Source organism: Rhinolophus hipposideros (genome assembly GCF_964194185.1).
Source record: "Rhinolophus hipposideros genome assembly, chromosome: 17".
Taxonomy (NCBI): Eukaryota; Metazoa; Chordata; class Mammalia; order Chiroptera; family Rhinolophidae; genus Rhinolophus; species Rhinolophus hipposideros.
This window is the reverse complement of record NC_138063.1, coordinates 48,202,358-48,228,946: the sequence shown is the minus strand read 5'-3', so window position 1 is coordinate 48,228,946 and position 26,589 is coordinate 48,202,358. Positions and strand designations below refer to the sequence as shown.

Below are 26,589 nucleotides of genomic sequence, written 5' to 3'. Positions count from 1 at the left end.
CTTCCCCTTGTAAAAGAAATCCCTTTAACATTTCTTGTGATACTGGTTTAGTGGTGATGAACTGTTTTCGCTTTTCCTTGTCTGGGAACTCTTTATATCTCCTTCGATTCTAAATGATAGCTTTGTTGGGTAGAGTAATCTTAGTTACAGATCCTTGCTTTTCATTTTTTGATTATTTTCTGCCAACACCTTCTGGCCTGCGAAGTTTCTGTTGAGAAATCAGCTGACAGTCTTAAGGGATCTCCCTCATAGCTAACTAACTGCTTTTCTCTTGCTGCTTTTAAGGTTCTTTGTCTTTAACCTTTGCCATTTTACTTATAATGTGTCTTGATGTGGGCCTCTTTGGGTTCATCATGTTTGGGATTCTCTGTGCTACCTGAGCTTGTATGTCCATTTCCTTCACCAGGGTAGGGGAGTTTTCTGTCATTATTTCTTCAAATAGGTTTTTAATTACTTGCTGTCCCTCTTCTCTTTCTGGTATCCCTATAATGCAAATATCGTTATGCTTGATGTTGACCCAGTGGCCCCTTAAACTATCCTCAATTTTTCGGTTCGTTTTCCTTTTCACTGTTTTGATTGGGGGTTTTCTAATACCTGTCATCCAAATTGCTAATTCAATCTTCTGCTTCATCTAATCTGTTGATTCCCTCTTATGTATTTTTCATTTCAGTTATTTCATTCTTCATTTCTGACTGATTCTTTTTTGTTTTCTCTCTCCATTTTTATGTTTCCTGTCTCTTTGTTGAAGTTCTCACTGAGATCATTAAGCATCCTTATAACCAGTGTTTTGAACAACTCTGTTTCTGGTAAATTGCTTGTCTCCATTTTGTTTAGTAATTTTTCTGGACCTTTGTTCTGTTTTTTCATTTAGGACATGTTTCTTTGTTTCTGAATTTTGGCTGCCTCCCTGTGTTTGTTTCTACATATTAGGAAGAGCTGCTATGTCTCCTAGTCTTAGAAGAGTGGCCTTATGTAGTAGGTATGCTGTGCGGTCCAGTGGCACAGTCTCCCTGGTCACCTGAGCCAGGTGTTCCAGGTGTGTCCCTTGTGTGGGTTGTGTGTGCCCTCCTGATGCAATTGAATCTTGGTTGCTGCTTGCATGTCAATGGGAGGGATTGCCCCTCAGGCTTATTTGTTTTGAGGTCTGGCCATGATTATAGTGGAGGAGCTGTTGTGCAGGGGCTGACCCTATGGAGCAAGAGTTGCTTTAGCAGGGCTCTGGTGCCTGTCCAGTTTGCTTTTTGGGTGTTTCTTTTTGTGAATGTGGTTGGGTGATACTCTGGTGTGGTCTGAAGCTGACTACCAGGTGCGTTTGTTCTAGGACCTCTTGGGCAGCGGTGGGGGGCGGGCATGGGGTGGTGGGCTCTGTTGCAGCCCAAGTTCATCCGTTGCCTGTGTTCTGCTCGGGGCCACTTGGTATGAACTACAAAGTGATTTGCAGATGGTTGCCCTTTGTACTGGTCTTGAAGGTGTCTGGGAGAAGCTAAGCTGTAAACTAAGGCTAGCAGCTGCTAGTGCTGGGCTTGGGGCAGCTTTAGCAAGATGTATGGGGCACACCCAGTCCAGATGCTGCTTGTTTGGGATTTTTAAACCTTTGAGAGATTTTAAGAAGTTCCACAACATGAGCCAAGTCTGGCCATTTGTATGGAAAAGCCACTGGAAGTGGCTTGGGTGGGCCTGTAGGTTGAGTGGCACAGGGTCTCAGGTGAGGGGAGAGGGAGGAGAGCTCAACAAAGAGACAATGGCTTCTGCCAGCTCCTCTATCAGGGAGAAAGCTGCCTCTCCAGACATCGCCCTGAAGCCAGACAATTCAGTTCCTCCCCATGTGTCCCTGGGGCATTTCTGGCTGCTGCCCCAGCACTGGAGCTCAGAGTCAGTGAGTCTGTCAGCCAATAAAGTCCAGGTGTAGACCCTTTAAGTGAAGTACCTGGGACTCCAGCCACCCTCGTCTCACTCAGCCCCAATCTCACTGGTTTACACAACCAGAAGTTTGGGGACTTCTCTCCCTGTCACTGGAACACTCACCTGGGGAGTCTGGTGTGGGGCTGGGATCCCTTGCTCTTCTGGGGGTTTAAGGAAACCTCCACAGATGAGATAGCCCTCCTGAATTTTAATTGGCACACGTGGGTGTGGAATCAGTCCATTCTATGTCTCCGCCCCTCCTACCAGTTTGGAGGTGGCTTCTTCTGTATATCCTTAGTTGTAGGAGTTCTGTTCAGCTAGACTTCAATGATGGAGTTTAGTTCTAATTTTGTGTGGTTATGAGAGGATGCAAACACAGAGTTTACCTACTCTGTTATCTTAACCATAAATCAAAATTGTTTTCTTTTTAATGCTGTTTCCAAAAGCTACCTTTGGATAGGGCAACTCTTATTTCTCTTTATCCCTCAAACTGTTTTGTGAAGTTGTGAGAACATAATAAGTGTGTAAGACATATTTTCTTATTGTTTGAAAAATTTAATGGGGTGGCCGGTTAGCTCAGTTGGTTAGAGCATGTTGCTAATAAAATAAAGGTTGTCAGTTCGATCCGAGTATGGGTCACTATGAGCTGTGCCTTCCTTTAAAAAAAAAAAGTGTGTATATATATATATATATATATATATATATATATATATATATATATATATATATATATATGTATATATATATACACATATTTGAGATATATATATATGAGGTATATATATATTTGATACATATGTTTTATATATGTATGTAATATATATATGTTTTATATATATATATATATATATATATATATATATATATATGTTTGAGGTATAAATATTTCTTTTAGTATCACCACACATTGGGACAGAGCCTCAGTCAGTATTTTTGTGTAACATAATCACACTGTAATGCAAAATTCTACTTTATATAGAAGTCTCTTTTCTGGACCAAGAGCATCTTGAGGGAAGAACTATGGAATACTCATCTGTTCATTCAGTAAGCATTTCCTGAGCACCAACTATGTGTCAACTAGGTACTTGTGACACAATGATGAAATACACAGTTTTGCAGCTTATAATCTAATAAAAGTGATAAACGTTAAAAAATAATCATTTAATTTGTCTTTGAGGTAAATGGTGCATAAAATGGGAACCTAACATACTCCTGGAAGGTAGCTTGAGGAAGTGAAATCTAAGCTGTGACCTGAAAGATAAATAGGAGATATCCAGGCTTATAGATAGGAATCTCATTTCAACATGCAAATGTCCTAAATAGTGGAAGACTCAGGTGGGCTCAAGGGACAGAAAAGACCAGATGCAGAATACTGAATATGGAGAAAAGTCACATGACATTTATCTGACGAGGTATATAGGTGTCAGATCAGGTAGGCCAGGCTAAGGCTTTTAGATTTAATTCTAATGAAAATGGCAAGCTATTAAAAGGTGCTAAAGAAGTGATATATCAGGTTAGATTTGTGTTTTGCAAGTGTCACTCTGGTTACCTGATGGAGAATAGGTTAGAGTGAGTAAAGAATGGCTATGGAAATTCTCCAAGTAGAAGATGATGATGACTTGGATTAGACCATTCACAGTAGTGATGAAGATAAATTGGCAGGTTAAATAAATATTTAAGAGATTGAGAATTACTTGGAAGTCACATGAGAGTGAAATTAGGGAGAGGAGATGTCAAGGATTACCTCCAGGTTTCCTGCATGGAGCGTGATGCTATTTATTAGGATGAGCAGCTATAGAGGAAAAGAAGGTTAGGGACAAGATGATGACTTCAGTTTTGAACGTGTTGAGTTTGAAATGCCTTTAAGAGATCCCAATGGACATGTATTGGAGTTGAAAGTATTCATCTGGAGCATAAAGAGTATCTGGGCTGTAGCCTAGGAGCGTCTGTAGCATACAGTTGGTGAATGAAGCTGTAGAAATGGGTAGCCCAGGAAGAAAATGTGGGGTTCTCTGGCGTTTTAAGGTTAACTAGAGGAGAAAATACTGGCAAAAGAGATCACAAGAGAATGCCAGTATGCAGGAGGGAAGGTCAGTGTGACGTTCCCACTGCCAGTGGACAATAATTCAAGAAAGAGATAGTGATTAATAACCAAGAAAGTGAGTGTGATGCATGCTCAACAGTGCGTGTGGGCTTAATGCTAAAGGTCATGGCTGACCTTAGAAGATTGATGTGGTTTGAGAAGGGAGATGTGAGGAAAGAAAGATAACTTCTTTGATGAGAAGTTTAGCTACGAAGGGGGAAAAGAGTGCGCAGCAGTAAAGGGGAATGTGAGTTCCAAGTAGAGTGTTAAACTTTTGTTTTCTGTTTTGTTTTTGTCTTTGTTCATTTCTTTTTATAATGGGGGACACTGGAGTATGATTAAAAAAAGGATTTAATAGTCCAGGAGTGATTAGAATATATAATCACCTAAAGATCCTGGAGAATGAGGAGAATAAGATCCAAATATAAACGAGGAGGGGTTTGCTTTGGAGAGGGGAGAATGCGCTCTTCATTGCGATAGAAAGGAAAGAGGGAAATGAACTGATGGTTCACAGATGAGCAAGCTCCTGTTTTCTCAGTGAAGAAGCAGGCAAGCTCAGCTACTGAGAGCCAAAGGGTAGAGATTAGTGGAAGGCTGGGAGAGCATAGAGTGGCTCGGGTGATATTGAAGACAGTAGTTTTGGTAACAATTAATCTGCACTGTTGTATAGTTTTTCCCCCAAGAGAACTTAGCTGTGCAAAACACAGAGCAGCAGTATAGTACAGTTGATCCATGATTGGCTCTTTTTTAACAGCCACCTGTGACAAAAGATTAGAATGGCAAAGGAATTTAAGTTATTTGCAATAGAGGGTCAAATACTGGTTGATAGATTCTAAGATGAGGGACAGGAGTTATGAAGAAAGGTGACTCATGATTGATGATGGGAAAAGAAGGGAAAATAGTGGCCTGGAAATTCCAATGATTTTGAGAACATCATCAGCAATGATGATACCTAAGCAAGCAATCTGGAAGGATAGGATTTTTCCAGCAAATAGAGAAACTATTTGCTTAGTGATCTTTAGAAGCAGTGTCATTTTGGTAATGACAAGATCCAGAAGGTTTTCTTTCTGTGTGTGGCCAGATGGATTTGGGGGAAAAGCCATTGGAGAAGAGTTGGTTAGTGATCTATGAGGGCAGCACAGTAGATGGTGTGACTGTGTGCGTATTGAGGGTGTTTTGGGTGATTGCTGGAGCTGGGGCAGAGTAGAACACAGTGAATGGTGGCTACAGGCTTCCCTGAGTGAGGTGGGTGCCAGGGACAAATGGGTAAGAGCAATGAGAGGGCCAGTGGTGATGGAGCCCCGTGGCGTCAGCCTCAGAAGAACAGGTGCCTTAAAGAACATGAGAGACATGTATGTAGTCTAGAAGAGGCAGTGGGAAGAAAAGAGGGCACTGATGTCCCTGTCAATCCTGAGACATAGGGCGTGAGAAAATGAATATTTTCTCCTGAAGAAAGCTGCAGAATGCACTATCTTCAACTAACAGCTAGATAAAGTTAGAGCTAGGAAACGGAGAAAGTATTGAAATGAGGACAAGGAAATAGGGCGCTTGTACAGAAAATGGAAGTCTGAGAGCTGGGGAGGGAGAAGGAAAGTGTGGGACTGTCAGGGAAATAATACCCAGACAGTCTGACAGTATGGGATAGAACATTCCAGGACCTGAGCTGATATCTATGTGGAAGAAAGGGGGAAGGGCAGGTAGGGCATACTGAGGAAAATCACAAAACAGAGCAAGGAGGTTTAAATCCTGATCATCTTTAGAGATGGATTGTCTCTTAGGTTTGACAGAATTCATCTCTGGCTTGCAGTGGTTATATATGTGTGTGGTGTGGTGTGTGGTATGATGTGTGGAGTTGTAAGCTGTGTGGTGCTGTGTGGTGCGTGGTGTGATGTATAGTGTGTGGTATGGTGTGTGTGGTGTAATATGGGGTGTGGTATGATGTGTGTGATCTAGTGTGGGGTGTGGTACTGTGTAGTGTGTGTAGTGTGTGTGGAGTGGTGTGGTTTGTGGAGTTGTGTGTGGTGCGGTGTGGAGTAGTGTAATACTAGTCAAGCAGTTCTGTTTTTAGCTGTCTTTGACAGCTGATTAAGGAAGCAGAGGTAGGGCCATGTTTGCTGTCTTTGGCATACCTCAATTGCTAGTGCAATTTCTGTCCAGGATTGGGGAGAGCCTTGCTGTGGTTGAGTGAGAGTATAATGAAAACCACAAACCAGACTTCATCCTCTCACATTCTGCCCTCATAGCTGTATTGCCATTGCCAGTATTATGTTCTGAAAGAGATAAGTGAATGTTCTCATATTTGTTTTTTCTTAAATTTCTTCAATGCGGATTTATTTTGCTTTGCTTCTGATATTAGTTGCTGTTATTGTTATCTATTGCAACAATGATACATTCTGCTAAATCATTTTATAAAACATCACAAGTACCCAATCAGTGTTTTTTGGTGATGGTTTGTTTTTAATTTGTAAAGTCTCAATGAATATTATTCACATATTTTAGTCTTTCTAGTTCTTCTTTGCTAAGGGTGTTTTCAAAGTATGTTCTTTTACTTCCTGAAGGAGCAAATGATGTGAAAATCCTTCCAGGTCAAGCTGTTTGTCCTACTCCAGGGTGCCGAGGAATAGGCCATATCCGTGGTCCACGGTATTCAGGACATCACAGGTAAACTTTTTCTTCTTTAAACTGTTTTAGGGATAAATTAAAACATTATGCAGATTAGCAGCTCTAGGTAGCATCATAAATGACTCTCTTGGGGCCAGACAACTCCTTGTCATACTGCCTTCTCTGTGTTCTAAGGCCCTTCCTTGACATTTTCTGCTGTCTGCCAACCTCCGCCTTTCTACAATCTTCTTGGACTCCTGAGGCCTGCTCAGATGCACGTCACTTCCCAGCACCTCTGCTCTTAAGGGCACGCTCCATGGGATACACTCACCACCTATGTCCCACCCCAATCATGAATTTTCTCCACACAACTACTGGGCCTTGCTTTCTTTAGAGAAATTCCAGAACTTCTTGCCTTTTCTCCTCTTGTTTTCACCTTGCCCCTATTTCTTTTTCTCTATTTCTTATTCATTTGAAGATAAGATAATTCTGTGACAGAATAGAAAATAATAAATGTGAAATAATTTTACAGAATATACCCATGCTTTAAATATTTGATAATAGTATGGAAAGAATAGTGCTTGTAACAAAAAATAAGTACAAATAAATGTATGTAAGTTTTTATTGCTTTTTCTGTCCCCATCAATTGGTAAAATAATGTGTAGATGAATTATTCATCTTGGTGATCTACTTACAGAATATGTAAATTAAAACTGAACAGAGTTGACATTCAATTTGTCCAAACACACAAATGTATAAAACAAACATCATAGACAAGTATAAAGAGAAAAGAATAAATCATATAATATATGAAGCAAGAAAACATTTGTTTGAATAAAAGAGATCCAAACAGAAGTCCTTGTTTTCTCAGATGGTTGTAATTCTGGAAACCAGTGCTTAAAACAGTTCTAAATGAATCAAAGCAAGTGTTACTGTAAGAAATACTGGTAAACACTCCCAAATAGCATAGATGAACGTTATATGTACAAATATAATATTAACACTTAGAGAAGAATATAATACAGTATCCATAAAAAAGAAAAAAAGATACTTGTTACTTGTGTGAATGTGTAGGAGTTGTGGATTATGAGAGTGAAGCTGGATATGGTGGAGACATTATAGTGTTTAATGAAGGAAGGAGGAAAAGAGTGTAGAGAACATGTAAGGGGAGGGCGAGGAAGGGAGAGAGGAAGAGAGAAAGAAACAGACAAAAGTGATCACATCATTGGGAGGGTGGTCTGTATTAAGTGAGGACCCTGTTGGAGTTGATAGAACCACTCTCCAGACCACTAGGATAGGTGGCTACAAATCATCTTCCTCAGGCTTTTCGTGTGTGTGTGTGTGTGTGTGTGTGTGTGTGTGTGTGTGTGTGTTGTTTTTAAATCTAGAACTGCAAAGTCCAGTATGGTAGTCACCAGTCATATGTGTCTGTTTAAATTAACAAATAATTAAATTAAATTAAAACTTCAGTTCCTCAGTCACACTAGCCACATTTCAAGTGCTCGATGGATAGCTACGTGTGGACAGTGGCTGCCATACTGGACAGCACAGAAAGTTCCCTGAGACAGCCCTGAGGGAGTTTACCATGTTCTGCCTTCTCACAGTAGATTTTTGAGTACAGGTTTTTCCAGATGAAGTAAATGGCCATCTTAGTGCCTCCTTCAAAACTTGACTTAATCCTTAAAGTTAGCGAGACCATAATGTTGTGGTTGGTCTGTCCATTAGCACTCTCTGGACTTTACTTTCCCTTGGCACTGGGGTTGAAATAACAGGTACCACCTTGGACAGCTCCTTAAGGTTGCCAATAGCTCACTCAAGGCCTCTTCGTCCACTTCATCACAGCCAACTTGCCTCCCACACAGTTCTTATGTGTAGCTCATTCTTTTTTTCCTGCTTGAATTCTGAAAACATTGTGAACAAAGTCACAATGAGCATGGTCCACTTTGTTTCAGCAGCTTCCCTGAACTTTCCTCATCCAGTGTGAGGTCTAGTTGTTCTTACTTATAGTATCTAATTATGAATAGTATTGAGAATATGTGGCATGATTTTTTTCTACCAATTGGCCTTTAACGGTTGGCCTCAGAACTTCTGAAGAACAATGTAAAAATAAAGAAGAGTTTAAAGAAAGTCACTCTATAACACTTAAGGGAAAAAAAATGAAATATTGAACACATGTAATAGTGAGAAGAATAGGACATTTTAAGGGAGCTAGAAGGCATGGGACATTACATATCCAGACCTCACAATCCACAGGGCTGCTCGAGGTAACACCTTTATGATTGGGTCTTGACTCTTCTGTCTTAGACCATGTTACCGTAGAGCAGGGCTCATTAAGTAAGAGAAACATCTTCAAGCTTAACGATTCCATTACCTCAGAAAAGAAAAAGAAAAAGAAATGAGTGCCTGTAGTTATCATCTCTCTCGAATGAAAAAGACTAAAATTAGATAACTGGATATTTTTGAACTTGCATTTTCATATAGAATTAATAAGGCACCAGGTAAATAAATTCTAACTTACCTGTGAAAAGAAGAGCAGGTAGATAGCTTTTGTTTTATTTAACACTATTTTGTATTGAAGCCATGAAGACAAACTTCTTGGTGGAGCTGGTGTTGATTACAAGGCAGTTATTGGAAGGTGGAGGTCAAGGGTAGTCTGAGGTTAGCACTAGTAGGTGCTGACCATTTGTCTCCTACTTTAATCATTCTCAGTAACTGCTTTGTCGTTATCAAGTTTAGCTTTGAGGTGCTAGAGTTCCTCATTGACTGACTATCCCCAGTTTCAGTTAATACTCATACATTGATTTCTTTTTAAACCACCAGTTCTGTGTTTAATTCACTCTAGGTCATCACATTCTGAATGTCATTTAGCAAGTTAGTCGATTTACTTATATAACTGTATAACTTGAGAATTTATTTAAATCCTCTTATAATTAACTGGGCAAAAATGGTTTTGATATCATTCATAATCTCTTGGGTTTGTTTTCATGCTATTTCTATTTTTGTGGTCTAAATTTTACATAGCTCTAAACAATGAAAAATATTGTTCTTCATTATGTATCTTTGGTGGTTATCTGTTGAGAATATTACACACACACACACACACACACACACACACACACACACACACACACACACCTAACTACATCTGCTAGAAATTTGCCATGACACACCCAAGGTTATCATTATGTATTTTCCTTCTTATATATCAATGAGATGGTAAGGAAGACATGACAATTTTAAAATGTTGCTGCATTCTCCCACGTGTACTGTTAATATCATCTCTAGCTTGAGTTTCTGAAGCATTTAAATTAGTAAAACTTGCATATATCAAAATGAAAGTATTTTTTTCTCTCGTCATAGATATGTACCTTTACCAAAGAGTCATCAGTCTGCAGAGTGCTTTTTATAGTCTGTTACCCAGAAGATTCTTAGGCAAATATTCTTAGCTTTAAAAACGAGAAGAAAATATTCAAACCAGGAAATCGCCCTCCGGTTTCACGAAGGCCTATATAAAAAAAATTCAGTTGACTTCTGCTCCAAAGCCTTGGGGAACAGTTGGCAGTGTAGAACTGTGCTTCAAGGAAGGTGGCTATTTCAGTGGCTTTTCTGTAAAATGCTCCGAGGCAGCGGAGTCCCTGCAAATAGTGAATCTCGTTTTTATCATTCATGTCAGAATTTCTGACTCTAACATTGAAACTTTGGTGTTTTGAAAGGAAGGAAACAATCTTCTTAGAATAAGTTGTCAGTGCCTTGTGATGTACAGCTGACAAGGAGAATGGTGACATCAGGGTATCAGTAAAGACTTTTGAAAGTAATATATATCACTTTTAAAAAATCTGGTAGAACCCTTGGTATTTTTTTAGATGGATTTCAGACATGTTTATTAAAATAGTGAAAGGGTTAATAATACACACATCTGTTTGGAGTTCATGTAGAATCTGCATAAACCACTATTTGAAAGAAATTGCATCCGTTCTCCTTTGTATGAAAATAAGACTTTTAACACACAATTACAACACAATTTACATTTTATTTGAATTAATTTACATAGTAAATAAGTGAGGTAGGGGTATTTATTAACATACAAATATGTAAAGATGATAATATTGGGACTACAAGATGTACACTTACTTTTAAACCAGGGTCCAGGATGAGACATGTTGTTTTTTTCTAAATGAGTAAAACAGACTCTGGAAAACTTGATCTGCCTCTGTGACAGAAAACATACAGAGGTAATTTACTTAGGAACTAATAATTAAGTTCTTTACACAGAGAAACAGGAGCCCCGGCTCCTGTGCGGGGATGCAGGACATTCGCTGCTAGTGTCACACTCTAAAGAACACGAATATAATAGAAAAGGAGCACTGCTTCTCAGGGGTGAGGGAGTCAAATGAATCTAAGGCATTTTGGATGTTCTTCATGGAAGCTTCTAGCACAACTCAGCCTCTATTCATGATTTCTCTGAAATCATTTTGCCAGCTCAAGAATAATGATGGAAATTATTTCAGATGTTTTCTTCATTTCACATCTGTTCCCTGACGTGTGTGTGTGTGTGTGTGTGTGTGTGTGTGTGTGTGTGTGTGGTCTCTCTATTATTGTTCAAGGTTTCAGACTAACCTAAATTGGACTTTTAGACCTAGCCCTTACTATGAAATATGAAGCAAATTACCACACTATTCTTAGCCTCAGTTTCCTCGTCTATAAATGGGAAGTCTTTGCAATAAAAAAGGTTAAATTTCACAATGAGATTAAAACAGGTATAGGTTTTTATTCACTATATAATATACGAGTAGTATCATATTACTGAATACATAACTGCAGAAATATAAGGAGAAACAGAATAATGTTAAGAGGCTTTATTTAACTCATCCATTTCAGACTATAACAGATTAAATAGGCAAAACAGAAATGCAGATATACAGAATCTGGATAAAATGATTTTAAAAAGGAAGAAGATTGAAAGATATATGTCAAGCTGAAAACAAAATAAGCCTACTTACAAGCACTTTTTGAAAATCTACTATTAGGCCACAGACAATTTAATAAATTCTGAAAATCAAAACAGTTCAGCCCCATTCTTTGACCAAATGTAATAAAACAAGAAATTGTTGAGAAAAAACCTCAAGTACCTAGACGATATGCAGAAACACTCAGAAATATCACTTAGGCAATCATAGGCTGAAAGGAGACCCCAACCTCAATCTCAGAAAAATCTAGATTTAGTGTAATGAGAACACAAAATATGAATTTGATATTCACTGAATGTGTGTTCAGAGGTAAATTTATATCCTACACAACAAGAAAGAATGAAAATAAATTAATTAAATATTCCACTGGAAAAGTTATAAAAATTTTGAAAATGGGTAGAAAAAGGGAAGAAAGAGCAAACTAAAAGTTGAAATGAATGAATTGGAACTCAGAAAAATAGTAAATGGGTGAAGTAGCCAAGGGTTGGTTTTTCAGAACAAAATAACAATACTACAACAATCAACAATATGTACCAGTACAGTTGAGAATTAATCTTGGACGGTCTATGCGGTGTCCTGAGAATAAGGGCTCCCCTTATTGAAGGACTTAGAGGTGCAGCTCTTGGGTTTCTTATTCCATTGTTCTGACTTCACACGTAATGGTTTGTTTCAAATCGTTGATCTTCCTTGTAATCAAAGCCTGCGGAATTCCTTTGGGCTCTTAACCTGATAGACCAATCTCCTGTCATTCTTAGAAGTAGCCTTTCTTCTTCAAAGATAATTTCCTCCACTGCCCTCCTGCTTCTAGGCTGGGTTTTGAGTGAAAATTCCCTGGTTGCATCACAGTGTAACCTTGGAGCACAAGTTCTTCCACTGGGCCTCTGACTCATCTCAGCCCTACCCTAGGCAGGCTCAGACTCCTGCTTAGTTACCTCTCACCTCCAAAGCCCCTCTCAGCTGCAGTGGGAACATTTGGTGGTCCATTAATCAACACCTTTCCACCGCAGGTGACCTTCCAGAGTCCTCCTGTCCCCATTTCCCAGTCCCCCAGTCTGAACTGGTTTCTCTGAAGGTTTGCTGAACAGCCATCTTCTTGGGACTTACCTGCCTCCTGGAATTTCCTTTACCTCCCTTCTGTTAAATCCTTTATTTCTTGGATCCTGAGTCTTCTTTCCCCCTGTTTATTTTCGCTTAGCTTTTTGGGATAGGATTTGTGGGAGGTAGTTATGTATGTATGTATGTATGTATGTATGTATGTATGTATGTATGAATGTATATATGTATGTATTTATGAATGTATTTAGGATAGCTAAAATACACTTTTATCTCCCCTCAACCGCAGTTTTTCAGTTGTGAATTGAATTCCAGTTGGAAACCTTTTTTGTCAGAATGTTGAAGGCATTTCAAATTTCAGTTCATAAAAAAGATTCTTCTTCCACCCCTCACCCCAAGAATCTCACCTCCTGGACAGTTTCAGGATTTTCTCTTTTTCCCTTGTGTTCTGAAATGGGCCTTATTCATTCATTGGTTCAATTTGGAAATTCACGTCTTTTATTTCTGGGAAAGTTCCTATATTATTTATTCAATATGCCCTCTTTTCTAGTTGTCTTGTTTGCTTTTTTGCACTAATGCTTGGATTTTCTCGCCTAGCTTTAAAACCCTTATCTTTTGTTCTCTTCTATGGGATATTTCCTCAACTTTGTCTTCCATTTCTTGATTGAAGTTTTAAATTGTACTGGGATTTTCTTTTTCAGTTTCAGAGAATACATCTTTATTCTCTGATTTGTTTTTTATTGCATCCTGTTGTAATTCAAATGGATTGTGTGTCTTTTCTTAATTCTGACAATGTTTGAGGCTGTCGTTTTTCTGTTCCCCGCATCCACTTTTTTTTCCAAGTACTCGTGTTTCGATTTGTTGTTTGGTTAGGTTGGGCGGCTTCTTTCTGTGATATGAAAGGCATTTCTAAAATCCTGGTGGTCTTTTTCTGCGCTCACTCTTGAGAGAAATGCACTAGAAAGCTGGTACGCCTGGGGCCTGCCAGCTTTATGGGTCAGGCAGGGACCCGGCCAATACCAAAGAGCCCCCGGTCACCAGCAGTAGGCCTCTTCTTCTGAGTAAGCTCCTTTCAGCAGAGACAATGCTTCCAAACTTTTCCTAGTGTGTGTTTATGGCATCTGCCCTCTAGACTCTTGGCTCTCAGCTTATCGCTTCAGAACTGTGTTGACTTCTTTTAGCTGCTGTCATTCTCTTATGCTTTGTCTTTCTGTATTTGTACCCTTTCTTTCATTTATTTTTTATTTTATTTTATTTTTTTATTATTTTTTTAATTTATTGGGGTGACAATTGTTAGTGAAATTACATAATTTCAGGTGTACAATTCTGTATTACATCATCTATAAATCCCATTGTGTGTTCACCACCCAGAGTCAGTTCTCCTTCCATCACCATATGTTTGATCCCCCTTACCCTCATCTCCCTCCTCCCACCCCCTTACCCTCTGGTAACCACTAACTGTTGTCTGTGTCTATGAGTTTTTCTTTCTCATTTGTTTGTCTTGTTCTTTTGTTGTTTTTGGTTTATATACCACATATCAGTGAAATCATATGGTTCTCTGCTTCTTATGTCTGACTTATTTTGCTTAGCATTATACTCTCAAGATCTAACCCATTTATTTTTTTAAGTAGGGAGAGAAAGGATTTATTATCAAGGAGAGAGGATAAATTCAAATTTCCAATCTGCCATGTTTTCTCTAACTTATTTTTAAAACTTTGTTTATTCCTCAAATAGTAATTCAGCTAATAGTATATGACTTTATTACTTACTCTCTATAGTTGTTCTATCTCATCATAATAGCACCTTCTTGATATACATAAAAAATAAAAGATTTTGCATAGGGATTTTTTGTTTAGTTTGACTCTGTAAATTTTATGAAATTATAATAGCTGATTAGACTACTCTGCCCAAAGGATTCTCAAAAGCATGGTTTTCATTTTACATTCACAGTACTTCTTAATTTATTGCCACCTTCATTTAAAACTTTTATCATGCCAAGAGAGTACCTTAATGACATGTTCACATTTATCTTATTCCTTTGTTATTTAGCCTGTCATTTTTTTTGACTTTACATGACTAGTATATAGTGAAATTGAACTGGGTGGAAATTTAAAAATAAACTTACAGATGTATTTTTAATAAGTAAAAGGAAAAAGAGTATCTGACCTTAGATAACATTTCTAATTCTCAAAATGTCATGATTAATTATCCAATTCAATAAAAACTTCAATGAAGTAACAAAAGATCAGCCATGGGTCTTTAAATCACTTTCACCTATTACTATAAAATTCTTAAAGGTTAATGTATATGTCTGATTTTACTGAACTGGAAAATAATTATGAGAGAATTCTATAGCTTTTCTTCCTACCTTTAAGGAAGAAGATTGCATATGGAATTCTTAGTTTTATAGCAACTGAGGCATTGATTTCCAAAGATACCAAAGATAGTCTTTCATATATTCTAAGAATCTTATTAAGTACAAAATTACAAATTACATGAATTTCCAAGACTGTAGAAACCGTACCTTATTATGATGAAAGCAGATTAACTTTGGATTATTTTTGTGTGACACAGTTTATATCAATTAGCAGGAGGCCAAAATGCTGTTATCTGGTAATTTAAAATCAGCTTAAAAAACAAAATCTAAGTAAAATATAGACAAAGAAAATCTATTGCCTTAAAAATTGAAACTATTACCAGGTACACTATTTAAAAGTAGATACCATTTTATTACAAATTAGTCCATGGTCAATAGTAAAATTTGTGATAATATATAGAAATATTCAAAAATAAGTAAGAGCCACTCATACTCCAACTACAAAATTAAATGCCTTAAATCTGTTTCATTGTTTACATTTTTAGACTTTTTCCGTGTGTGTGTGTGTGTGTGTGTGTGTGTGTGTGTGTGTGTCCATGAGCAGAATCAGACAGGATATCACAGGTTTTGTTATTTGTTTTCAATAAAATATCAAGTAGTTCTTTGTGTTGTTAGTAATATCTCAGGTACATTAATGAGGTATTATTTCATACATAAATTTCATGACCTTTCAATCCTTAATGATTCTGGCTTTATGTTGTGGCTTTATGTTATGGATTCTACATTAGTTAGACATGACTGTCCTACTTTTTCCTTCATCTCTGCATTGTCTCATATTAACAGTGCCTGCCATGGTTGCTCACTCGCAGGTCATGAAAGAATTCACGAGGCACAAAGGAATAGAACTTAGAAAGTTTATTAAAGAACAGAAACACTGGCAGAAGAGTTGCCAGGGGTAGAGTCCAGAGTAGAGAGTGGGTTCTGTTTAGCTGGGGTTTTATGTTCTCTAACCAGGATGTAACTTGCTTCTAGAAGCCTGTAGTGGAATCTTCCACTGTGTTCAGCTTGTCCATGGGGTGGGGGAAAGTGTGGTTAAACTTATTATGCAGATGTTGTGAACACTTAAGTTGGAGCCAAATGGCTGCCCCCTAGGCTGCTCAGGCAACTCCAGAAAAAAAAAAAAAAAAGCCCTTCCCAGAGGCTGGCCTGCCTCAGGAACAGGGGTGGATGCCGTGCAGATGCAAAAATCTCTCCCAAGTCACTGGGCCAGGCATGAACATGGCCCGAAGTAAGCAGAACCTTTGAAACTGGTATCTGTAGCACATGTATAGTAAACAGAATCATTAAGGATTTGTGGGAGGAAAGGACAGCAAAGAAAAACTTTCAAAATGTCAAATCGAATTACACCAGAGGTTTAACTCTCAAAATAGAAGATATAGCGTCACTGTTACAGTTCCAAACAGATTTTTTTCTTGAGAGTTCTGAAAATCTTTGCCTCTTCGTTATTTTTAGACTTTCATGTCATAATTTATTTAGTATAATTTTTGTGAAAAGCATATAAATGTCTTAAAATAAAATCCCATCTAAGTCTTTTCCTGTGAATAACAGAGTTTGACCTATTTGCAGTTATCGTTGTAATTATTATATAAATTGTATGTACTCCCAACATGTTTTATGCCTTAAATGTTCTTTTTTGATGTTGTTGTTTTATGATGGTGGCAGGGCAAGAAGGGGGCCTTCCTTTTTCCCTACCTTCCTTCTTTTCTTCTTTCGTTCTGTCCTTCTGCCCTTCCATAACATTTTTTTAAAAAATAACTTCTAGTAAAGAAGGGAAGCATTTAATTATTCTAATGGTTATTCTAAAGTTTTTCAGATCCATTCCTAAACCCACATTTACTTAGCTATTAAAATCATTAGAAGAACATTAATCTTTGGCTTTCTTTTGTGAAACTTAAAATGAGAAATATGTTTTCTTCCCTAATCCAATATACTCACTTGTATTAATTGAATTTGAGATTATATACCTTACTATTTCCTCTCTTTCCAGTTTTTAAGCAGTAGAGATCGGCTACTCTTAGAAAGAAAAAAGTGGACAAACAATTTTGCAATCATATTTAAAACAACAGTGCATATTTATTTCTGTATATTTTACTGGGTCCAGTGGTAACTTCAGTCCTTTCCATCCCTAATGTCCTCATTTCATGATTTAACATCTTTTATTCCTTGTTCTGTCACAGTTGTTTTCAGAGTTTGTTTTAATTTGTCTATGGTGGCTGAATGGTATAAGTAAAACCTTTGCGTACCAGAGAATGCATCTCACCCATGAGGAATTTAAGAGGAAACAGATGTTTTAAGCACAGACCGTTTTCTTTCAGAGTTCAATCCATGTTGCTTCATATCCTCTTGTTGCTTTTACTGTGGTATTGACAAAATCTAATGCCAGCCCAGTGGATCGTCCTTTAGTGGCAGCCTGCCTTCCTTTTATCAGGGTTTCTGTAGAATAACCTTTATATCTTTACACATATATATGAAATTTAAAATTCTCCTGCATATGTCTAGATATGGTTTTCTTTTCACTGAGTTAACCTATAATACTATATTCTCTCATAGTTTTTAGGCCAAAGTCCTCCACATCAGATCAATTTTTTCTTCGAGTATTTTTTAAGTTTTGTTTATATTCTCTTCAAAATACTATTAAATGACGTTGGATCCTTTGCACTTCTGTCCCTTATGTCTCTCATCTTTCATCATTTTCAGTTCCTCATTATTTCCTCTGAGTACCTGCGAAAGTACTTAAATATGTATTCTAAATGGTTACATTTTCTGTGTCTCCCCTGAGATTCTTCCCCTTAGTGATCATATCACACCTCCTTGCAAGCTTTCAAATTATCTCTGGGTCTCAGTTTTTTCACCTGCAAAAGAAGATGATTGGATTAGGTGATTTCTGTTTTTCTTTTCAATTACAACATCTATGATATTGTTTACTCTGAGAGATACTTATCAACATAATTCTCTTAAGCTCTATAGCATACTGCCTGGACAGAACGTATGCCAGTTGCAGCTAATTTACCGATATTTACCTCCCTGTTTAGTAAAATGTGAATATCTTAAGTTCAGGATCTATATTCCAAATATAAGGCCCACAACTATAAAACTATTGCTAGCAAAAGGAACTGGGTTGGAATAACTTTTTTCCTAAAGATACCAAGATTCAAGATTAACAATCCTTTCATTTTCTGCTAGGCAATTCCATAACTAACTTGCTGTGATTTCCTGGAGTTAGTTAAATTGTTGAAGAATTTGTCCTAGCTAATCTGAATGCATGGAAAACTCAGTAATATGAATTAAAATGGATTATCTTTCCCAAGAGATAATATGTCCAAGTCTAGGAAATTTGTCAGTCTATACAGTTTTTTTCTTGTAGATAAATTAAGCTTAAATGTATCATTCTTTTGGAGACTTCGTCTTTCGAATTTTTAGATAAACCCCATTCTTAAAAGTTGATGGTTAAAGTCTAAGGAGTTAATGTAGCCAGAGCCAGTCTGCCTTTTGTGAATGGTGATAATGCTGATAACACAACCTACAGCTGTGCATCGAATAAGAATATTTTGGTCAGCAAAGGACCACGTATACGATGGTAGTCACATAAGATTATCGTGAAAAGTTCCTATCACCAAGTGACGTCACAGCCATTGTAATGCCATAGCACAATGCATTATTCACATGTGGTGATGCCGGTGTAAACAACCCTACTATGCTGCCAGTCATATAAAAGTATAGCATATACAATTGTATACAATACTTGAAAATGATAATAAATGACTGTGTTACTGCTTTATGCATTTACTATACTATACTTTTTATCATTACTTTAGAGTGTAGTTTTTCACTTATTAAAAATAAAAGTTTGCTGTAAAACAGTATGCCAGCAGCAGCCTATACATCTTTTCTTTACTGCATCTCGTGATTGCATCATTTCTATTGTGCTTGATTTAATCTCATGTGGTTTTTGTATAGTAACATGTTGTACAGGCTTGTAGCATAGGAGCAATAGGCTATACTATATATGTAGGTGTGTAGTGGGCAATACCATCCAGGTTTGTGTAAATAACTCTATGATGTTCTCACAACAATGAAATTGTCTAACGATGCATTTCTGAGAATGTATCCTAATGTTAAGTGGTGTGTGACTATTTTCCGAAGCTACTTGCAGTGCAGACAATAAGATTGGTGCAAAATTTTAATGTTCATGTTTTTGGAAATAGTCTATCGTACAAGATAATAATAACAATCATCCTTATATGTTACATTTTCATATCATTTAGCCACTTACAGAATGTTTTCACATGCATTATCTTATTTAATACACAGAGAAAGCAGCCCTGTGATTTAAGTTTTATATCTTTGTTTTACAAATAAAAAAAATGAATCTGAACAAATTGTGTCTTCTCATCATGGCACAGCTAGTAAGTGGCTGATTTTAAACTAAATATCTTTTAACAACTCGTCTGATACTCTTTCTCCTACTGGCAGATACGTATGTAGAACTGAAGTGGTATTTGAAGATTTCAGGTCAGAAAGGGAAATTTATACTAAACTACACACAAACCAAACATCTAGATAATCAGCTGATAAGGAGACTATAAAGAAAAGTTTTCTCAGTTGAGACAGAGGCAATACAAAAGGATCTCCAGGATTCCTTTCAAACTATGAAATTTTGATTTCCGGTTCCAAACTATACACACAGAGACTCTTAAAGACACTTGTAGTTGTTACTCATTTGTTATAGAAAATAAAGAAGAAATAGGCTACCTGAATGTCCACTTTGGTATGTAGAGCTGTTAAAGTATTCCATACAAAACTTGAGCTATCAATAATAAACTAAAAATCTTGCTAAGTGAAATAAGTCAGACAGAGATAGACAAATACAGTATGATTTTACTTATATGTAGAATTTAAATAAAAACAACAAATGAATAAACAAAACAAAACAAACTCATAGGTATAAAAAATAAGCTGGTGGTTGCCAAAGAGGAGGGAGGTAGGCGGATGGGTGAAATTAAAAAATAAAATAAACAGAGACTTACAAATCAAAAATCTGAAATAAGTTATGAAATTAGTTATGAAAATATTAAATTAGGTATGATGATTGTAATTATCCCTTTGTCTCGATTGTTATCATTTTGATGATATAATACATACAGCATCATACTCCAATTTCTATTATAATTCAGTGTCCTCATGTGTCAGATTTAATATTTATTTGCCTGTCTTTATGTGGAGCCAGATGAAAGAGGTGTATTACCCATCGTAAGAACTAGATGTTATTACTGAATTTTCCAAATTCCTTAGTGGTCACAGTGGGTGCAGTTGAGGATGGCTTAGAATGGCATTAGAAATGCCAGAGCAAGAATGCAAAATAAATAATGTAGTGCCATGTACCTGCAAATCATTATGCTGATTACTAAAATAGACACAACAGCATTGACCTCAATTATAATAATACATGCTGCAGAAGTTTCAAGTATGAATGGAGAACAAATAATTCTGCGTGTATTAAATGGATTTTAATCTTGGAGGCCTTATATGGAATGTTGTAAACATCAATTATGTAGTAAATAGAAAATTAATTTTTAAAGATATAGCGATTTCATTCCAAGTTATATGCCCAACAGAAATGTGTGTGTAAGTTCACTAAAAGACATACCAGAATGTTTGTAGCAGCTCCATTAATAATAGCTCAAACCTGAATGTACCCAAATGCCCATCAATAGTGAGTGGGTAAATCATGGCATACTCATGCAACGGACGCTATACAGCAAGGAGAACAAACAGACTCCACATGCAACAACATGCATGCAGCTCACAAACCTAGTGCTGACTGATATCTTTGAGCCAAACACAAATACTAGATGCTGAATGATTGCATTAATGTAAGGCACAAGAAGAGGCACATTTTACTGCATAAAAATCCAGGGCTGTGATTACCCTTGGGGAGAGTGGAAGAGAGGGAATGGAGGGGCTTCTGGGGTAATGTTCTGTTTCTTGATTCGGTGCTTGTGACAGGAGTGTGTTCAGTTTATTACATGAACTTAAAATCTGTGCATTCTGGTGCTCACTTTGGCAGCACGTATACTAAAATCTGTGCGTTCTGTATATAAGGTCTGTCTTGGTGTAGAACTAACCCCTGGTTGTTTGCAGAATGTAAAAGAATTTAGGAGACTCTGCAAGAGTATCCAGAGAGAAGATTTATTGAAAGTCTATCAGGGAGAGATAGAATTCTGTTTGGAATTGGCAGAAGTTTTGCCAGGGCAGTCTGACAGAGAGAGCTGTGGAAACAGAGGGGTAAGAGAGAGATACTGGCAGAAGTTTGTCCGAGTAGTCTGATGGGGCACAGCTGCAAAGACAGAGGGGTGAGAGAGAGATACTGGCAAAATGGAGTTTAGCCAGGGCAGAGTCCGATGGGGGACAACTGCATTGTTGAGAAAGAGTGGTGGGGTTTTATATTTTTCCATGCAGGATGTAGGGTGCTTGTCAGCTTGCAGAGAGGGCAGCCATTATGATTGTCTTCTTCTGGGAATTGTCCTGTTCCCATCTATGATAGATGTCAGCTTGCAGGGGGCTGCTTTTGCGATCGGGAACCATTCTGTTCTCACCTATGATGAATGTAAGGTGCTTGTCAGCTTGCAGGTGCAGTGCTAGCCAGGGGAGTTAGAGCATAGCAGTTAATGTTTAAGCTCACTCCTGTTAGCCCACAAGCTTGCTCCTGTTAACCGTTTGCCTGTCCCATCCTGCCAGCTCACAAACCCACTCCTGTTAACTGCTTACTTGTCTCATCAAGATCTACTTCAATTTAAAAAAATAAAAGCTTGCAGAAAATTACAAGAATATTGACATATACTTCCTAGCTAACATTACTCACAAGTTTCTAGCAGTTGACCCTCTACATTTGATAGACCTAGTAACAGTCTGACATGACACCAAACTAGAAGGAAGCCCTCCAGTCTCTTATACCTCTCCATAGAAATCTATTTCCAGGGAAACAATCACATTCAGTACAACGGCTGCAATGGACCACAGCCAGGCCCCTGGGCATCTTGACCACCTCAGGGGGCAGCTGACCAGCTTCCAAGGGTTACCCTGTGCTCCATATCATAAGATGAGTCCATAGTACTCATCTTTAGTCTGCTTTGCATGTGTCTACTGTGGATTAAAAATGAACAAACAGAACAGAGTGAAATGATGACATTACCCTAAGTTAAGGATTAGGAGCCCTTTTCAGACTGTGTTTTGGAGTACATAACCTAGCTATTGGCCTGGTTTTGCTTCCTTATGCTTAGCTCTGGGTGGTGGAGAGAAATGACTTTTCCTTCTATGAGACTACAGGTCTTGCAGTGAGACATCTCAGGATGATGAAAGCTGACCTTACATTCCTTCCAGGAAAATTTATATTTCATGAAAAAACATGGTTTTATCTTGGAATTAAGCCTAGGGACCCATGTGTCTCCCATACATATAAAAGAGGCATGGGATCTTCTGGCTAGGCGTCTGTGCTGTTTAAACTAGATTTTAAACTAGATGATAAAAATCTTAGGAAGAATAATATAGCATGTACCGCTGTTTTGAGTATCTCCTGAACAGTGATTCCCCACTTTTACAAGCCTGCCATCCTGCCTCTTTCTCTCATCCCTGCCACCCACACATTTATCTAAGAATTTTTTTCTGGTAATTCACAAATGCATACACAAAAACATCTTTTACAAGAAGCAAAGAGCCATGTTTTGTTGAGCAGCACACTGACGCTATACCCTGAGCACGAGGACATAAGTGAGACTGCGCATGCCGTTTATGCGCCACCTGCATGTGGTCAGCCGTTTTCGTGGCCCTGCAGTTTCAGTAGTCATGATTCCTTTTGACAGTGTCTCCAAACGGGTCCTTATTTTTGTTCAGAGATATAAGTGCTAACTATCCCTAGCTATCATATTTCTAAAAAAAATTAAGCCAGCAGCTGATGGCAAAAAGAAACCAGTGTTCTCCCCTTCATTTTCTGTGACTTCATATAATGAATATTGTTAGTAACTGGTGGAAATTCCATGATAGACTGGCTGTCTGCCACTCCAGTAGGGGCATAGATCCTTGGAAAGGAGGCTCTTTAAAGGGAAGGATGCTGTTCTGTTAAGAAAACAAACTGTGCCAGATTCATTAGGAAGTACTGGATATAAATTTAAATGTGTAACTGTACCTTGAGGTGAACATTTGTGCCAAATAATCAAAGTCCTACTCTTCTGTAATCCAGAAAAACAAATGGCAAGCTCCTAAAAGAACCAAGCACTTTATGTTCATTTAATCAATTATTTCTGGTGTTACTTAACAATATTTAAAAATAAGGCCACATAAGTGACCAGTGAAATTTTTGTGTGTCCTAAGGATTTCTTCTCAATGGAATATCTAGGAATGTCAAAAACACTGTAGAAATTTATGACTTAAGAGTAGTTAAAATTTGCATTTACATCTTCAGTAAAAAATTATTTATGTCTTTAACAGAAACATACCGTGTTTCCCTGAAAATAAGATCTAGCTGGATAATTAGCTCTAACCTGTCTTTTAGAGCAAAAATTACTATAAGACCCTGATATTATATTATGTTATATTATATTAGACCCTGTCTTATATTATAGTATATTAAGACCGGGTCTTATATTAATTTTTGCTCCAAAAGATGCATTAGAGCTGATTGTCCAGCTAGGTCTATTTTCGGGGAAACACAGTATCACCTGGAATGGCTAATGTTTCTTCTTTTCTCATATAATTTTCAATCCTTTCATTGAACAAGCATTTATTGAATGCCCTTTATATGCCCAGGATTGTGCTAGGTATAATATCTGTTCTTGTTTCTAGAAGCTCAGTCTAGGGATGGAGATGAATCATACTTATAATGCTAATGAAATGGTATAAGAATGGTATGTTTGGGAAGCTATGTATGAGTGGTCACACGAGGGTCTCTTGATCCAGTCTAAGAGTTTCAAGAAGTTTCCTTGAAAAGGTGATACCATCCCTGAGTCCGGAAGGATGAGCAATGGGAAAGAAGGGATCTTCCAGCAAGAGGGCGTATCTAGGACACAGCACAAGTGTACATGTGTGCATCTGTCTGTATCAGTGAGATTGCACTTAATTTGAAATACCTGGAGTTTGGAGTTGGGTGGTGACAATGGGGGTGACAGATGAGGCTTGTGAAGTGAACAGTGCCTCTTTCTTTGTAGCCCTAAACCTTCCCAACCTTTCCTGGCATGGGCCTTCATAGCCTCTCAGATAGGAGGCTAAGAGTTTAGCTGCACCGTCTTGCGTTCAGGTCTGAGCCTGTGCATCCGGTGGTTGTCTTTTTCTCGGTACCTGTGCTGGTGGCTGACTGGTGCCCTTTCCAAGCACATCTTATATAGTAAATGTAAGAGCTAGCCTAAGTGAAATGAGTCAGACGGAGAAAGCCCACTATCATATGACCTCACTTATACTGTGTGGAATCTAAAGAACAGAATAAACAAAACAAAACAGAAGTAGTCTCAGAGATATAGGGGGGGAAAAACACTGAGGGTTGGTTGGTGAGAGGGTGGTGGGGATAGGAGAGAAGGTAAAGGGATTAGAAAGTACAAATTAGTAGTCACAATATATCCACGGGGATATGAAATACAATTTGGGCAATATAATCAATAATGTTGTAAAGATTTTGTAGGGGGTCAGATGGGCACTTGTCTCATTACGGAGACCACTTCATGGACGGTGTAGATGTCTGACCATTGCGCTGTACTCCTGAAGCTGAAACTGAATAATATGGAAGGTCAACTATAATTGTATATATAGTATATAATAGATTGTATATAGTAGATTTATAGGTATGTATGTGTGTGTTTGTGTGTATAGTCACAGGATGTGGAGTACAGCATAGGGAATAGAGTCAGTGGAACTGTAACAGCTACATACGATGTCAGAGGGGTAGTAGATTGGGGGAGAGTGGTTATTACTATGTGAGGGGTGTAAATGTCTAACTATTACATTGTTTTGTACACCTGAAACTAGAAAAAAAAAGAGCTGGATTTTCCTTCTCGTGTTACTAATACAGAGTACGGAGTATTAGACATTCTTTCTGTGAGTTTGCCCAGCATTCTACAGCTAATGCAGGATGTGGACCTTAAGAATACGTCTTTTCTAACAATGCCGTTGTGGTTTCATTGCCAGTAATCGATTGAGAAATTTTTTTAAGACATTCCATATTTGGGTTTCTGTTGTGTGCCAAGATTTTGACATATGACATATGATGCTGTGTGTAATTATCACAACAAATGTTTTACAATAGATATTATCTCCATTTTATACATGAGGAAATGGTGATTGGTTTGGGACATCTTACTGGTTACCAATCAGTGGCAGAGCCAGAGTTTGAATGTATGTTGTGTGAGCTCATGATTACGCTAAGTACTATCTCCCTCCCCTGCTGCTAAACTAAGGGTGCTCATGGCTCCTGGAGAAATTCTCCACTCAGGTGGTGTGCCCCCCACCCTGCCCTTCACCCCCAGACATTCTGCAGTCAGGCCCTGCAGCCCCTGCTTGGGCTCAGCACTCTCGGGGAACTCTGTAGCTATTTCATATAATTTCCATGTTTCTTCCCTTCCCTGCCCCACCTCTTTTGCTCTCTTCTCCAGATTAACCGTAGTCCCTCTCTTATGGAAAAAATAATAATGATTTGGGCATAACTCCTTCCCTCCCACCCAACAGAGGAGTCCTTCTCCTGCTCACTGCCCATCTCTGAACCCCATCCCACACTTTGTTACCCATCCATCTATAAATCATCTTTTTCTTTCTAATGGCATCTTCCCCACAAGACCTAAACATACTTTTAGTATATGAGTATTTATGTACAGGAAAATTATACAACAGACAAAATGAACAAACTGCAACCAGACTCAACAACGTGCATTAATCTCACAAACATCATGTTAAGTGAGGAAGCGATGCCAGAACAATGCAAAAAGCGTGATGCAAATTATGTAGAGTGCTTCAACTGGCAAAGCCAAGCACTATTTTATAGGGACACATGCACAGCTGGTAGAACTATAAATAGATGTGGGAAGGTGGTGTGGGTGAGGGCACACAGGATTTTTGCAATGCTGGCAATATTCTTTTTCTTGACTATGATGGTGGATATGCAGGTGTTTGCTTTATAATTGTGTTTTAAACAGAACACATGTGTATTTTGCCCTTCTATTTTTTTAAATGTGGGATATATCCAACAACAACAAAAAGAATAATAAAAATGTAAACATACCCAAATATCTTATGTTAAAAAAATTGTTTTTTTAACTCAAGTCCCTCTATAGCTTTTTCCACGTTTCCGCTCTGCCCTTCACCTGCAGACACCCTGCGGAGTGGTTTTCCCCATGCCTGTACCCCCAAACACTCTGAGGGGTGATGTGCCCCCACCAACCCCTCCAGCACTACTTGACGCCCTGTCACGTGGCTCCTGGCCACAGCACCCACTGACACTGCTCTCCTACATCACCCGTTGCTCCCTTGTTGCCTAACCCTGTGGTCATTTCTAAATTCTCACAGGCACAGCTTTTCTGCAGCACTATCTGTGCCTATTCCTCTCCCATTTCACTGCTCCATTAGTTGTT

The 26,589-nt window shown here is 38.1% G+C and overlaps 1 protein-coding gene across 3 annotated transcripts in view; it reads left to right on the top strand.

Annotated features, from left to right (window-relative positions):
- The window catches only part of L3MBTL4 (L3MBTL histone methyl-lysine binding protein 4), a 460,291-nt gene that overhangs the window by 275,037 nt on the left and 158,665 nt on the right, over positions 1–26,589 (top strand). For all 3 annotated transcript variants that reach the window (XM_081078814.1, XM_081078815.1, XM_081078813.1), the window contains one exon: positions 6,544–6,646. In XM_081078814.1, the coding sequence (XP_080934940.1) occupies positions 6,544–6,646 (103 nt within the window). The remainder of the gene's footprint in view (positions 1–6,543; positions 6,647–26,589) is intronic.